The sequence below is a fragment of the Poecilia latipinna genome, unplaced genomic scaffold (assembly GCF_001443285.1).
Source record: "Poecilia latipinna isolate Pla-1442-1.1 unplaced genomic scaffold, P_latipinna-1.0 Scaffold1953, whole genome shotgun sequence".
NCBI classification, from domain to species: Eukaryota; Metazoa; Chordata; class Actinopteri; order Cyprinodontiformes; family Poeciliidae; genus Poecilia; species Poecilia latipinna.
The window spans coordinates 105839-122008 of NW_015114569.1; the positions used below are offsets into that span (position 1 = coordinate 105839).

General features: G+C 37.9%; 1 protein-coding gene across 2 annotated transcripts; it reads left to right on the plus strand.

Annotated features, from left to right (window-relative positions):
- Positions 1 to 807: 807 nt before the first annotated feature.
- On the plus strand, positions 808 to 15497 carry hephl1a (hephaestin-like 1a). 2 transcript variants are annotated; one of them, XM_015015795.1, is made up of 20 exons: positions 810 to 1152; positions 3270 to 3514; positions 4836 to 5048; positions 5282 to 5473; positions 5678 to 5932; positions 7320 to 7488; positions 9010 to 9140; positions 9248 to 9379; positions 9769 to 9974; positions 10151 to 10295; positions 10425 to 10637; positions 10902 to 11118; positions 11241 to 11371; positions 11451 to 11576; positions 11665 to 11771; positions 11864 to 12098; positions 12802 to 12941; positions 13074 to 13227; positions 13325 to 13345; positions 15139 to 15497. In XM_015015795.1, exons 1-20 carry the CDS (start codon positions 980 to 982, stop codon positions 15222 to 15224), a joined length of 3291 nt encoding a protein of 1096 aa, XP_014871281.1. In that variant the 5' UTR covers positions 810 to 979; the 3' UTR covers positions 15225 to 15497. The 2 variants fall into 2 exon arrangements, with proteins under 2 accessions (XP_014871282.1, XP_014871281.1); XM_015015796.1 differs by lacking the exon at positions 13325 to 13345 and having other exon boundaries at positions 808 to 1152.
- Positions 15498 to 16170: the final 673 nt, after the last annotated feature.

A 16170-nucleotide genomic window follows, 5' to 3' on the forward strand; every position in this document is an offset into this window, starting at 1 on the left:
GTACTAATGTTTACATAAAAATGTTTGTAAATGTAAGGAAGATTAAACTTTCCTATCAGCATCTCTTAACACATACCTCACATACAGTAATAAACAGAGAATATTTTGTTCAAATGACAGAATATGTTGTGCAAAATCTGCTACTTATCTGCTGTTATTAGGGAATGCATCAAAAACTCACAACAAAGAGTCAATGGAAAATTTCAACATCGCTCATCTTAATGAAAGTTTATATATATATATATATATATATATATATATATATATATATATATATATATAGTATATTTTATTGCATGACTGAGTCAGAAGTCATGATAATGTTCTAATATCATGTATGACAAGGCTTATCTTATCTCAGCAATGGTTTGCGAATGCATATTCGTTTAATTATCTGATTTTCAATTGAATTTAGATCTCTGAGTATAGTTTCTCAGAGAAACCTTTGGTTATTATTATTTTCTTTGTTTTCAATTAACTGAGAAATGTCTATTTTAAAATATTAGTCATAAAGTGGTAAGTACTTGAAAATCTGTAAATTTACTGAGCTTGCATTTATAAAAAAAAAAAAAGTTTGAGAACCACTGCTGTATATTGGTAGCAATGTGAAAGAGAAGGCAAATAACAAGGTGCTTATTCATAGAAACAAAAAACAAAAACAAAAAAAAAAAACAGCTAACTGAGATTAGAGCTCTCTTGTGTGCTTGAGTCCGTAAAATTCATCGATTATCTTAATGTCTCTGCAGAGGAATTTAGTTATATTTTGACGTGCCAGAACGAGTGCTTGTTATGCCTGCCCATCTGGTACCACAGGAGGCGGTCATATCACCGGTGCTCTCCGGCTGAAGGGACTAACTGTTTTAATTTGCAGGGTTTCGTAAGTGCTGCTGCACCCTGGACGCACTTGAGTCTCTCTGCGGAGGTTTCACTTGTTCCTCGGAGCTTCCTTCCCGTCAGCGAACTGAGGTCACGTCCTAACATGGCTCGGAGATTCTGGCTCTTGCTAAGTAATTTGTTGTTTATTCTCTCGTTTGGCGCGGAAGGAGCATACAGCAGGGAGAGAGTTTACTATATCGGGATCATAGAGGACGACTGGTCTTACGCACCAAGTGAAAAAAACCTCCTGAACGGCCAAAACATCGCAGATGACGAGTAAGTTTTTATGAGTTTATTCGGGCTTGTTGGAGAGGCGTTTTTAGTGGTGATCGTTACGTTTCCATCTTCATTCATTTGATCCCGTTCTGTGACCAACCCACATGAGGTGTGAAAGTATACACATGTGCTTAATAATGAAGAGACAAGAAGAAACTGAAAATGAATGGAGAAAGGATTTGCTCTTTCTAGATGGAAAATATTCTGTTTCGGGTTATTAGAGCACGTTATCAAGGTGTGACGGAGCGTAGACCTCTGACCGTGGCTGGAGGTCTGACTGATTCCCGAAATGTTAACGGAGAAAAACGCGCTGCTCTTCTGACTCATCAATGCACCTACTACGTGTTTTCAGACCAGTCACAGAACAGCAAAGAGAAGGTCTAAAAGTTAAGTTATGGTGACGCTATATATAAAGTGAGATGAAAAGGTGTTTGGTACCTCTCAATTTTATTTTATTTTTTGCTTCAGAGCACAAAAGAAAGTTTTCTTTCAGACCAACTGTAGTTGAGTGAATACAGACTTATTTCAAAATCTCAAATTATGATTTTAAACTAAACCGGACACATGGCCCAGCGTGAAAAACAATGAATTACCCTCCAAATCTAATGGTGGCAGCTTCAAGGATTTTTGACCACTGGTGGCCTGTTTATGGTCATGCCACAGGATCTCAATCAGATGAAGTGCCTATTTTTGACTTTTTGACATTTCTAAGCAATTCCCAGATTAACTTGCTAATTTGCGTCATTTCATAGTTTGTATCATTATCACTTTTCAAGACCCAGTTCCAGACTTTCTGCAAAACTTTCACTTAGAGAGTGGAATATTCCATTATTAAAGGTCCATCACACCACTACCATGTTTGACTATCAGTATGATATGTTTTTTCTGAAATGTTATGTCAGTTTTATGTCAAATGTAATAGGACAGACACTTTCCAAAAAGTTTAATCTTTGTTTCATCTGTTCATACACCAAAAATACTTAAGGAATATCAAGAAGTATTGTGACAAATATAAGATGGATCTCACAGTTGTTTCTACTTTGGATCTCTCCTATGAATAATTTTTCTGCCTCAGACATTAATGTCATATTCTTTTGTGACCCCCCTGGATGAGTTATCGCAGTGCTCTTGGCGTAATTTAGCCACTGCTATCAATTTGTGTCACTGTTTCTCATTACTTCTTGAATTTTTGTTTTGCTTCTTGAATTTCTTGCTGCTTTTTGAAATAAAAAAAAGGAACAAGAAACTGCTTTAACATGACACAAACTGACAACAATCTGCCTCATGTTGTTAGGCAGGTTGTATTTTACTGATTTTTTAAATATTTGACAGAGGATATTTCAACAGCTGATCTGACATTTAAAAACAAGCATCAGCAATTTCTTAAACAATAAATAAAAGTGAAGGAATAGGTTGTTGTGTACTTGAATGCAACAAAGAGCTTTTTAACATGCAGGATTTGTGGAAAAATATTTTGTTCTTATGTTCTTTCTTTTTCAGTTACTTATTTCTTGTAAAAAAAAAAAAAACAATATTGGTCACAGTAAATCGAAGAGAATACTTTTTTTTTTCATAAAAAGCCATACATTTAATTAATACTTCGCCTGAACATTGCCAGAGAAAACAGAAAAACATGAACAATTATAAAACACCTTATCACCACACAGACATGAAGTTTTTTTTATTGCACAACAAGCCAGAAAGCCCCGCAACCTTGCAAAAGATCAAAATAGAAGTTACAAGTATGCATTGTTCTTCTTTTCTGATTGCTGTAGTTTTGAGGTGGATACATAGTAGCCAAACTGCATTTGTCACAGGTTCAGAAATAGCTTATTATCCTTGAAAAACATGTAATCATAACAAAAACATCTCAAATTGTAGAGGATCTGGCCAGTTTTAAACTATGCTGCATAATTAGTCGAAATCAGCTTCTATAAGACCTACAATTTTTTTCAACTACTTGAGTAAAATTTTACTATGTGCAACACAACGGAATTGGTTTGCTCTCCATGCAGAACAAATATATGTGTTCAACATGGCCTTATGGTCTGAGATGTATCTCTTTTGTATAGTTCCTCTATTTTACATGTAACTACTTCCTTCTCTTTCTATTTCAGACATGCATCTATTTTCCTGGAAAGAAGGAAAGACCGCATTGGCAGTACCTACAAGAAAGCAATGTACAGAGAGTACACAGACGCCACCTACAGCCACCTGGCGGCCAGGCCAGATTGGCTTGGTTTTCTGGGACCCATATTGCGAGCTGAGCTTGATGATGTCATCATCATTCACCTAAAAAACTTTGCTAACCGGAGCTACTCCATACATCCCCATGGACTTTCCTACGAGAAGAACGCCGAAGGTAAAGTATCACACAGTGAACCAACTCACAGTTGGAGAGGAATCACAAGTTTTTATAAAGAACATGTGTTGGATAGCCATGTCTGAAAATGTGGAACATTAATTTACACTAAATATGTCAACTACAGTTGCTTATATACAGTACATATAAGCATTGTTGTCATGGTGTTATTTTAGAAAGTGAAAGTGTCTGCTCAGTTAGTTCTCCAGTATAAAATGACTGGAAAGCCCCATTTTAAGCTCCATTACTCCCTGATCGTCACAGACTCTAGTGGAATGTGTTCAGTGGTCTCTTCCAGCTGCTACATTACACAAGAGTAAGATTACCCTGACAGCTCTGAGAGGCTTTAGTTTCTGTTGAGCATTTCCTGCTCTCCACCACCCCCTTTAATCACACCGCCATCCTGAGGAAGATTTTTTTTAAATCACAGTCAAAATACAAACCACTTATTTATGTTTTTATCTGCACGAAGCTTTTCTGTTAAATTTCTGCAGATATACCAAACTGAAACGGCTCAGGAACAGAAGAAGATGTGCTTGAAAGAGGAACTATAAAGGCTGTCATCTGATACATAGAACTAATACATTTAGTTATTAACCACTGTCATGTGAGGACAATGCTTTTGGTTTAAGGTTCACCAGTGCAAAGTGCTTCAACTTCAAATGCACAGTGCGATTAAGTTTTTTGAGTGAGAAATATAGAGTAAGCAGTTACATTCATTCTATAAACTACAAAAACAGTTCTAAAATTATGTAAAATGCACAGACATTTGACAGTAGGAAGTTTTCCACTTTTGCCAAATTCATCCTCAGTTTGAGGAAATGCTGGAAAGATAATAACGTCATCTGTTCATTATTTTCTTGCTCTTGATCAGGAGAAGCGTTTGCTGCAAAGTCAGTTAATTAATACAGTTGGTTGTGAACTTTACTGCCTTGTTGCCCTGCTGGAATCAAGTTTGGATGTACTTAATCATCTTTTAATCCTTCTGTATGATTGAACTAAGATGACTATGTGCTTCTGTAAAAACTGGATCTGTTGGATTTGTAGAATTTGTTGCAAATCAAAACTTTAAACCCATTAAATTCACTTAAAATTATTGCGCTCAAAAGATGGAATGCTTTTGAGGAATGCTATTTCATTAAGTTCTTGACCAATTTTAAGTAAAAAGACCACAAAATCACGTAAAGAAACTCAAGAGAACCTAAAGTAATCGAATGATGTGGTAAATCTGAGGAAGTGAAAGTATATCATTGCGCCTCTTCTGTAAAATTGATCTGAACGTGAATAATGAGAGCACTAATAATGGGCTTTGTTTTTTCAGGAGCTCTGTATCCAGACAAGACACCCAATGATTGGAAGGAGGATGACTCTGTCCCTCCAGGGTGCAGCTACACTTACCGCTGGGAGGTAAGACCGAGGTTTGTCCCCACAAACGATGACGCCAACTGCCTGACCTGGATCTATCACTCCCACATTGATACTCCAAAGGATATTGCTTCAGGCCTTATTGGACCTCTCATCACATGCAAGAAAGGTACAAAAAAATATATGAAACATTGTCAGCTTCTCTGGAGAGTTTCATTGTGTATATACTATAGAAGAACTGCATTGTCCTTATATGCACTATACATGTCTTTAATATTAAATTAGCTGAACCCAGCATTATTTTGAAAAAAAAAAAATAATAATATTTGTAGGAGAAGTTCTCCAATTAAATAAAAATATCTGAAAAGACATTAAAGAAGCATCTGTTAATTGTTCTCTAAGGTATTCTAAAGAATCCTGGAAGACAGGTTTCCGAGTCGGCCCGCAAGGATGTCGATCAGGACATCTACTTGTTGTTCAGTGTGGTGGATGAAAACCTGAGCTGGTACCTGGAAGACAACATTAAGAGATGCTTGGAACCAGATCGGGTCTCTTTAGACAATGCAGAGTTTGAGGAGTCAAACTTGATGCATGGTGAGAACCTTTTTCCCCTTTTAAGACTGTCCTTATTTAAAACAAAAGAATACTTTTTACTGGTAAATTAGTTTTCCAATCGTAATCCTTTTCTGCTTCACTTTTGTGGAAAAGTTAATTGTAATAACACTAAATTCTGTAAATACACTAGTTTTTTTTTTTTTATTTGCTGTTCATTTAATTATGTTTTCTTTTGTACTACAGCTATAAACGGGTACACATTTGGTAATCTGCCTGGTATTAAGCTCTGCCAGCACCGGCCTGTAGCCTGGCATTTATTTGGGATGGGTAACGAAGTGGACATCCACAGTGCTTTTTTCCATGGAAACACTCTGCTGGACCGAGGCCACCGCACTGACACAATCAGCCTGTTTCCAGCCACGTTCGCTACTGCTACAATGGTCCCAAAAATGAGAGGAAAGTGGCTGCTGAGCTGCCAGGTTAACGACCACTTACAAGGTAGGACTACTTGCCCTTTAACCTTTGTTTCGCCTCTGCCCCCTCTAACTGGCTGCCAAGAGTTGCTGACAGGGGAGAATGTGTGTCTGTAGGGTGCTGCTGTTTTGTGTTACCAGCATTCACATAGCAGAGTGGTGTGTTTCTGTCCAAATCGGGCGGTGATGTGTTTTATTGGTGTCCAAAGTCCTGTGAACCTCCGCCTCAAAGAATTGTACTCTCTCAAAATACAGCAAATACAGTTCCTTGAAAATGTTTTTCACATTTTTATGTGACTGTTTAGGAAAAACCGCTTTCGTTTTGGGAGAGAGCGAGACACTGAATCAGTCAGAGAAATGCACATTTGTCTTTATATATTCTATTTAGAAAATCAGAGTAAGTTTTAGCGAGTGAGAAAAGATAGGAAGAGAGAAGAAGGAAGAAGAAGAAGTGAAACTTAACACATAATGTTTTATATCTTATCAGTCACGTACACGGTGCCTTCGACCCGTCTCTCTCCTGTAGGGAGTTTCTCTCTGTTTCTCCCATCTCTGGCTAATCGGTATCTTTGTCCCTAAATAAAACCTGGTTAAGCAGGTTTAGATTGGAAAAAGAAGAAAAAACATCTTCACTGAAACCTCCGTTATCAGTTCCATAAGTATAACACTTGCTCAGCAACCTCCATTATCAGTTCATTCTTCTCAGTAAATAAGCGAAAGTTTTATTTTCCAAGACATGACGGATCAAGATGATATGGAGAATGAGGTGTGAAGAATGCCATTACCATTTGTATTTACTCCACTTTACTACTCTGTTACTCTTAAGTAAAAGCCAGTCTTGCAAGAAGAGCTTTAAATGGTGAAACAGAAAAGAGTCCCTTGGTAGTTCAGGAGGTGCTGCAAAAATCATCAGCGTGGGTGGAAAAAATGTGTCAAAACATGGGATTAAATGGTCATCCCATACTCCACCCAATCTGACTGAGCTTTAACTATTCTGCAAAGAACAAAGATTCAGTCTTATTTCCAAAGTAGGTAAAAGTACAGTGTTAATTACACCAAAATTGATTGGAACGAACTGATTCAGGATGTCAGTTTTTTTATTTGAACATTTAAAACATTTAGACAAGCATGTATTCTTTCTTTTACTTCACCAGTATGCACCAATATGTGCTGGTGTGTGACATTAGTTATGAAAAAAATACAGTGAATGTTTTGGTTGGATCATGACAAATTGTGAAAATGTTGAAAGTGCGTAAAATGTTTTGCAAGGCATTAATTGTTAAAGTCTATAAGTGGTGTTGGAATTGTTTAAATTTGTGGCAACAGTAACCCTTTTTGATGTTCATTTAAAGATAAGCAAGTTATTTTTGTAAGCAAACTCATATTTTGTGCCTATTTGATTTTTTTCTCAGCTGGTATGCAGGCCTTCTACGAAGTGATGTCATGTGACTCTTCGTCTGGCAGCACAACAACACCTGGTGTTGTCAGGAATTTCTACCTGGCAGCAGAGGAAGTCCAGTGGAACTATGCCCCCTCAGAAAAGAATCTGATTAAAAACACATCGCTTACTGAAGAGGGCAGGTGAGTAATCATGCTTAGCATTGCCTCATGTGAGGTCTAGTGTAATGTTTTGAATAATCCAGAACCAAGGCCCATTGGTGAGATTTGTGCTCTGAAAATGTGGACTTTCAGTGTAATGGCGTATGAGTTTTAAAGTGATTGAGCCAGAGTCCCGGCTCAATTCCAACAAATAATGAAAGGTCTGAACTTAAATGGCCCACGTCTTGTCACGCTAACACCTGAAAGCATTTTACACTACAGCTATTCACAAATGCACACACCAGAATGGATTGACAGGTAACTTTCCAATTGTAAGACAACTAGACTTGTCATTGAGTCACAACAACCAACAAAAGAAACACCAAAGTAATCCAAACATCCCCAGGATATGAGTTGGGGACCGTCTACTGAGGGTGGAGATACCGCTGTTAACACTGGCATGAAAGGAGCAGAGGACGCTGTGAGAGATACAGGATTAAGAGTGGAAATCTTGGCCAGGTCCCCTGAGAGGAAACAGAGGCATTGATAGGATCTCCTTAGGAAGAGGTAGGAAAGGAAACTTAAGAAGCAACATCATCTGGAGGAGTGAAGAGGTTACCAGTCAACCCTAACCCAGGCAGGCTGTGGGAAGAATAGACCGGACTAGACTAAACCAGACTAGACTAGACTAGGATAGAATAGAATAGAATATAATAGAATAGAATAGAATAGAATAGAATAGAATAGAATAGAATATCCTTTATTATCCTGCAGTAGGGAAATTCCAGAGCAACAGCAGCAAAGAGACAGGCAATTGAATCATCAAGATTCACACAATAATCTCAATAAATACGTCATTATTAAAAATGGTGTACTCCAATTCAAAGGCATGTCCAACTTAGTAGGATAATTTTAAAAATGTACAACATGTGCATGTGTATTTCAGCATTAAAAAAACCAACAGGCTATTTACAAGAAGTGACAATGAAAACAACAGAGGAGTAAAAATAACAGCAGAATAACTGGGTAAATAAATCTATAAGTAAAAAGGAGCTAAAGGAGAAATAAACATTGCATGAGGGAAAAACACTAGTTTAATAGGAAGAGCAAGAATAACTAAGTTAAGCTTTTAGCTTATTCTAGCAGAACTAGCAGAAAAAACTGTGAACTAAGAGATCTTGGCTAAGCATAGAAATACAAACACAGAAAAATGCTGGCTAGCAGTTGTAAAACAGTTTGATTGCTTTTTCACCTGGTAATATTTTACTTAAAAACTGCCACTAGAGGTAGTAGAAGTAAGAAATGTCTGTTATGAAGTTTTCTCATTTTTATACTAATTTTGTTGGAAATGGCTTATTATATTTAATACATATGCTTCACTTGTTCTGGCTTTATATCTTCCTATGAAAACTGACGTCATATAGGAAGCATTGTCTGTCTGCATCTGGGCTCTGGTTTGTTCTGAGCTGATCATGTTTTGTTGAATCAAGTTTTCTGCGTCTGTCAGGAACAGAATAATGGATCTATTGATCTGGTTGTTTTCTGTTGTCCTTTCCTTTGTAGGGCATCAGAGGTGTTTTTTAGCCGAAATAATGGAGCAATCGGAGGTACCTATGTAAAAGTAATATACAAAGAGTACACAGACAATACCTTCACCCACATCAAAGCATCACCATCCCATCATGGACTCTTGGGTACTTGTTTTTCTCTCTGGCTTTTTCTCCAAATGTCTTGTTTAATGTTAAAGTTGCTCGTCTTGCAGCAGCCTGCTGTTAATTTCCTTTTTCAAACTTTTGGCCAGGTCCTGTTTTGAGGGCAGAGGAGGGAGATATTCTCAGAGTGACATTCCAGAACAAGGCCAATAGAAGCTACAGCATTCATCCTCATGGACTCCACTATGAGAAACATTTCCAGGGAACCAGCTACGAAGATGGTGAGGAAGCAGTCAGTGACAATCCTGCTCACTGCCAACTTTAGAGGCTAAAAAATTACTGCTTCTGGAGGTTTTTCTTTCAGTCTGTCTTATGAAATGAAAAAAAAAAACTTTGTTGTGCCTTTGTCAAAAAATATCTCCACTCTTTTTTAAAGTTAGACTTTTTTATTTTCACACTGTTTTGCTAATTTGTTCCAAATCACAGAGAAAGATTAGTTGGATTTACAAAAAATTCAAAACAATATTGACTCAGGGAATTAAGAAAATAATAAAAGAAAATAGTAACAGTACTAAAAAAAATGTAAACTATATTTGAACTAACACAAAATATAATGAGTCTGTGGAGGTGTATTAATTGAACTTTCATTGCTTTGTCTATAATGTTTCAGGTTCTGACAATCCAGGGTCGCATGTTGACCCGGGTAAGGAATTTGTCTACACTTGGCGGGTGCTGGAAGGCCCGTCGTCGTCCGATTCTCCCTGTATTCCTTACTTGTACTACTCCGCCACGGATCCTGTCAAGGATACCAACTCCGGATTAGTTGGACCTCTGCTTGTGTGTAAACGAGGAGCGCTGGGGGAGAAAGGAATCCAGGTAGGGGTTTTATAATCTCTTTGTACACACACTTTTCCCACAATAAGAGAATTCTACCTACTGTGTTATGTATCCTCTAATTATAGGTGCACTGCTACAAAGCCATACATAAACACATGCTGTAATTTCTAAACGCCCTTCTGTTTCCTGAATTGTAAGTGTTTATTGTTTAACAGAAGGGTATTGACAAGGAGTTCTTCCTCCTCTTCTCTGTCATGGACGAAAACTTGAGCTGGTACTTGAATGAAAACATCAAGCTTTTCGGCACTGCTGAGACAGATGAAGAAGACGAGAACTTTGTGGAGAGCAACAAAATGCACGGTAATCAGTTTGTTTGAAAAAGGCTGCACAGTTTTCTCTTAATGAGTCTTTTGTGAATGGAGATCATAGTTCTATCTTTCGAGATCCAGGTTGTTCTCCCGCTAATTATTTTGTCCCTTTCTCTTTCAGCTATAAATGGACTCATGTATGGGAACCTTCTAGGGCTGGAAATGTGTGCCGGGGACAATGTCATGTGGTACACCTTTGGGCTCGGCACAGAGGCAGACATACATGGAGTGTATTTTGAGGGAAACACCTTCAAGAAACAAAGCACTACACGTGATACAGTCAGCCTGTTTCCCCACACCACTGCAGCTCTCTTCATGCAGCCAAATAATCATGGTTAGTCATGCATTCATTTTCTGCAACTGCAAAAGTATTATAAAATGTGATCTAAGGGAGGATAATGTTTGGACACCAAAACCCAGTGGCTCTTTGGACCTTCCACAATAGTTGTTAATATTGCTGGCAAAAATAGCAAAGAACTAATTAAGACTTTTATACTTAGGCATAATAATAACAAATGCAGGATGGAGTTTTTCAGGTTTTGTCATTGAATCGTGATAGTAAAATTTGATGAAATAATGTGTTCATTGACCCTCTCAGGTCTGTTTGAGGTGGACTGCAGAACAACAGATCACTTCTCAGCTGGCATGAGGCACCTTTACAAAGTCAAACCTTGCAAGGGCAAAAGAACACATGCCCCACACTCTGACCCTACCAGGATTGTGAAGTATTATATCAGTGCAGAGGAAATTGAATGGGACTACTCACCTACAAGAGACTGGGAGCTGGAGAAACACAACACAAATCCAGAGGAGAGGTGTGTGAGTAAGGCAGGACGTCTGTCAGATGATGTGTCGACGTGTTGCACCTGGAGCCTGTAATTAGTGGTGGAACTTATTACTGTTTGTTGATGGAAGCTAATTGGTACATGTCTCCCAGTCCAGGCAACATATTTGTGGGTAAAGGGGAGAACAGGATTGGCTCCCGTTATAAGAAGGTAGCGTATCGTGAATACACAGACGAAACCTTCAAAACTCAGAAGGCACGCGAGGAACACTTGAGCATCTTGGGTGAGATTAGCACCTCCTTGCATCAGCATTGCTAAATAAACACAGAGAATGGCAAATAATATCTTTCTTCCATTTGTAGGTCCGATAATCCACGGAGAGGTGGGAGAGCAGATTCTGATTGTATTCAAAAACAAAGCCAGTCGGCCTTATTCCATCACACCACACGGAGTCAAGGCCAGCGGTTCACACACTGCTGTTCAACCTGGTGAGAATAAGGAAAACAAATCTGTATAACAGAAGCTGCTTTCTCTGGATTGACTTTATGGAGTTCATATATTCTATCTGTCCTTCAGGCCACATTGTTGAGTTGACTTGGGATATTCCTGTAAGCTCTGGTCCATCGATTTCAGATCCTAACTGCATTACCTATGCTTACTTCTCATCTGTTGACTACATCAAGGTACATCCCTCCTTACAGAAACATTAACTTATAAATACATAATTTGCAGTTTAATTTTCATGTAGCTAAAGCACTCATGTGTCCATGCTCAGGATCTCTTCAGTGGTCTTCTTGGGCCCCTGGTGATATGCAGGCCTGGGACTCTGGGCCGTGGCGCGTTGGTCGACAGACAAAGGCAGGACATAGACAGGGAGTTCGCGCTGCTGTTTTTGGTGTATGATGAAAACCAGTCCTGGTACTTGGATGACAACATTAAGACATACCTTGGCGTTGATCCTGGAACATTTAAAAAAGACGAAGACTTTGAGGAGAGTAACTTGATGCACGGTACGAACAAAAGAGGGCAGTGTGGAAACTTTTACTTTTTAATTAAATGATTTGCAAACTTCAGTCACATATAAAACAGAGTGGAAATAAACAAGTGGAAATACTGTGTGGATGAGACGTGCCTTGAATATAACATTTGGGGACATTGTCTCAGTTAGACTTACTTATGAAACATGGCAACATGGACTAGAAACATGGCAACATGGACTAAAAACATTTCCCTGTGGTCTTATGAGTCATATTCTGTCGGCACATCATGGTCACAGTGTCGTCCGTTTAAAAAAAAATGACCATCTATTTTTGGCAAGCACGGACCGTTTCAGAGATTTCTGTGAGACGCTTTGCAGCAACTGACCTATTTGGTCAAGACAATGCCAAAACAACATTCTGCACAAATTACAACAGCAGAAGCGTTTACATTTCCAGCGGTCCAATGTGGTCATCCAGTCAAAGTAAATGTTACATCCTGAAACAAACAGCTTGAGAAATTTGGTAAAATCCTAAGATCAAAAAAAGAAAAATCTTGCACAAGTACAATAACAAGTCTATAAAAGATGGCGCAACAAGGTAGAAAACAGCTCTTTTTCAGCTTACATCATTTATAGTCAAAACAGTGTAGTGTTATGGTAAAAAGGTTTAATTTTATGTTCAGATGGTTTCCCGTCACGGCTGGTTGTGTGATTCATAAATGTGTGTGTTACAGGAATAAATGGTAGACTGTATGGTAACCTCCGTGGACTGGTGATGAAGGAGAATGAGAGAGTCGACTGGTATCTGCTTGGCATGGGCAACGAAGTAGACATGCACACAGTTCACTTTCATGCCGAAACCTTCATCTACAGGGTTTGTTCCACGACACTCACAATTCCTCCTTTGTGTTATTTTGCATATTTCCGCTTCTTTGTTCCCTTTGCAGTACCTTATGGACTGATGTGTGTGTGTGTATGTGTATGTGTGTGTGTGTGTGTGTGTTAGACGGACCATGTGCATCGTGCAGATGTTTTCGATCTGTTCCCTGGGACGTTCCAGACTGTTGAGATGGTGGCGGCAAACCCAGGGACATGGCTGCTCCATTGTCACGTCTTTGACCACATCCATGCAGGCATGGAGACCACTTACACAATAAGAGGTTTGTATTTAAGGCATTCTGTTTGTGCCGCTTATTAAACATACACATATTCAAGCTGTTGAACTGTCCCTCCTACATTTGCTATGTGTCTTTACAGCAACAGAGAGCCACTTGCCAGGTGAGCAAATTATAGAAGGATTTTTTTTTTATATATATACATTCAGTAGAAAATGAATCTCAGTGCAAGTGCTGTCCTGCTTTGTAGAAGGAGTTTAGAAAGTTTGCTTTGAGTAAATAATGAGCTGCCGCACCCTCTACATTTGTTAAGGCATGAGGGACCTCTGGTAAAAAAAAAAAAAAAAGAAAAAATATGCAGCTTTGTAATTTAACACAAAAAAATTTCGGAAAAACTTTTTGAGAGGGCTAAACTGTCATGTGGGTCAGATTACAGTGCCAGTGCCATTCTCTCTTGTAAATAGGAAAGTATTGAATTGCATACCGTAATATTGGATAGGCGGAGTATACTCAGAGAGGGATCTTTGAATATTTGTTTAAGTAATCTTTTCTACACTTTTCTCTTCAGAACAAACAGCGAATTTTATATAAGATTTAGGTCTAGGAACTGAGATAGACAGAGGAAGTTTCATTTTATGTTTGTTGAACTATTTCCCTATTCTTGTTTTTGGATTAGTTCAAACGTAGGCCTTCTTCTGGACTTGTTTGCCAAAGTTTCAGTTGTATTATTGAAGCAGACATGAATAAATTGTGTGGAAATAGCTACCTTCTTGTGGCCATCCCCCTAAGTTGGGAAATTCAAAACACAGTCGGTTCATTTGAATGACATATGTCCCCTTTTTTTCCTTTCACTGCAGTGAGTGAAAGAGAAATGTGCCTCTATATACAGTACAAAATTTCATCCCATTGAAACAAATTTTAAGACTACCAAGCGTTCCAACCACTGCAGGATCGTTGTCGTTAATTTGGACACATTTAAGCATGCATTCTCCTAAAACCAAGTAAAAATTAGACAGAAAGGGAGTGCTAATAAGTGTTGAATGAAGGAGTTTATGAAAAAAAACACTTATTTTCTTTCTATAAGGGAAGCTAAAGATTAGGGTAATCAAAAGAAGGCCTTCCAGCCTTTTGTTTTAAGTGCTGTCTATTCCATTTCCTATCATAAACTATTAGTTATGTTCATTTTCTTTTAAAATCTAAATCTAACAAAGGTGAGAGCAATGTTAGGCTTAATGATAGCTTCATTTGTTTTAGAAATATGAACTATTTGAAACAAAGCATTCATAACTATGCCACACAAAACACCCTAAGTAATCCACGCCAAGGGGCTAAAAATAGAAAACAGAAAATGAGAATATAATTGAAGCCTAGAACGTAGACAGTTGTAATTATAAGATAGGATTATTTATTTGTCTCCGATGGGAGAAATTTGTCTGGGAAGAGGGAACAAGGCTGCAGCAAAGACAGAACAATACTGTAAACAATACTGTTGCTTTTCTGATTGCCCCAAAGGAAATAGGAAAAGTTTACACACTTATGTGATTATGCCCCTATTTTCTAATAGTTATTTACAACAGTCCAATGTAGTGTGAAATAAAACAAACTTTAGTATATTTAAACACTAAGGTATTCTTTAGCTACTGTAACTATTTTATAGTCAGCCTGGTAGAAGATCGCCGCTCATTTAACTCTATCCAGCACCAGTTGGAGAGTGGTGCAGGTTGCAGTGTTATGCAAAGCAATTGGAATGTTTTTCACAATCTGATTCTGTTTGGTTAGCGTTAAGTAAAGCAACATTTTATCATCTGGGTCAGGTAACCCTGTGGCGCTGACAGTACGCGTGCAGTCATGTTCATGAACATATTAAAAAGGAATATTTAGAAAAAGCATTTCTGGAGTTACTTTAAGCTTGTGCCTTGTGTGGTCAGAGAACTAACTTTCTTGTGTTCCTCACAGCTGCAGCACCAGAACACAAAGTCAGTTTCAAGACGCTGCTGTTCGCATCTGGATTTAGTCTACTAGCAAGAAGAATGTATAGATGAGGGACAGATGATTGTATGTGTGTAAGCACAATTACGGTCAATGATGCACCTTTCTTTTGATTACCTAATGTAATCCAAACTATGTAAGATAATACGCAATAGATTGTATTGTGTTTGTTATGTCAACCACTGGATGGTCATGCCTACTTCAATGACTTGATGGTATTTTTGAATTGTGCACTGTCAATCTATTATTAAAAAAAAAAAAGAGAGAGATGTTGAACCAAATATTTTAAGTTGGTTTTGAATGTATGGTTAAATCTATTTCTTCGAGCTGTTTTGTGTTCTCTCGATTTGTTTTTGACGAGAAGCAAGACAACTGTTTTTTTTTTTTCTTTTCTTACTTTTCTGCATGTGAGCATCTCTTACTACCTACCACAAGGTGGTGATCATTCATGCATCCATTCAGTCTGGAAACAAACGGAAAGCTATACAAAGAGCAGGTCGTCAAGTCTTTTTGCAGTCAACAGAGTCTGCGTCACTGTTCAAAGATTTATGGATTTTTTTTTTTTATGGAGACTAGCATGATGTAAAATGGTGTGAAGGTTGTAGATTTTGTGAAATGATGTTGAGTCCACCAGATGGATTCAGTCCATTAGCAAGAGCTTAGTTTTTCATGGTAAGTTTAGTTTAAATGGGGAACAAGAAAGCAGTGGTGTAGTTTAAGTCAAACTTCATTCAAACCATTTATTGTTTTTCATAAGGTGGATTTTGTTTCTGATTTAGTTATTAACTGACATTACATTTTAACCTTGGTAAAGTGCTCATATTCTTGGTTACACAGTGACTGTTTGTGGGTCTGGTGGACCCGCTGCATTTTGCTGTCGAAATTCAGCACAAAATAAACGTCTTACTTTAAAATACAAAAAACATTTTCACTTCAATTACATCAATATGAACTGAAAAGATTTTTTGATTTTTGCCTTTAAACTTTAAAAGAAAACAT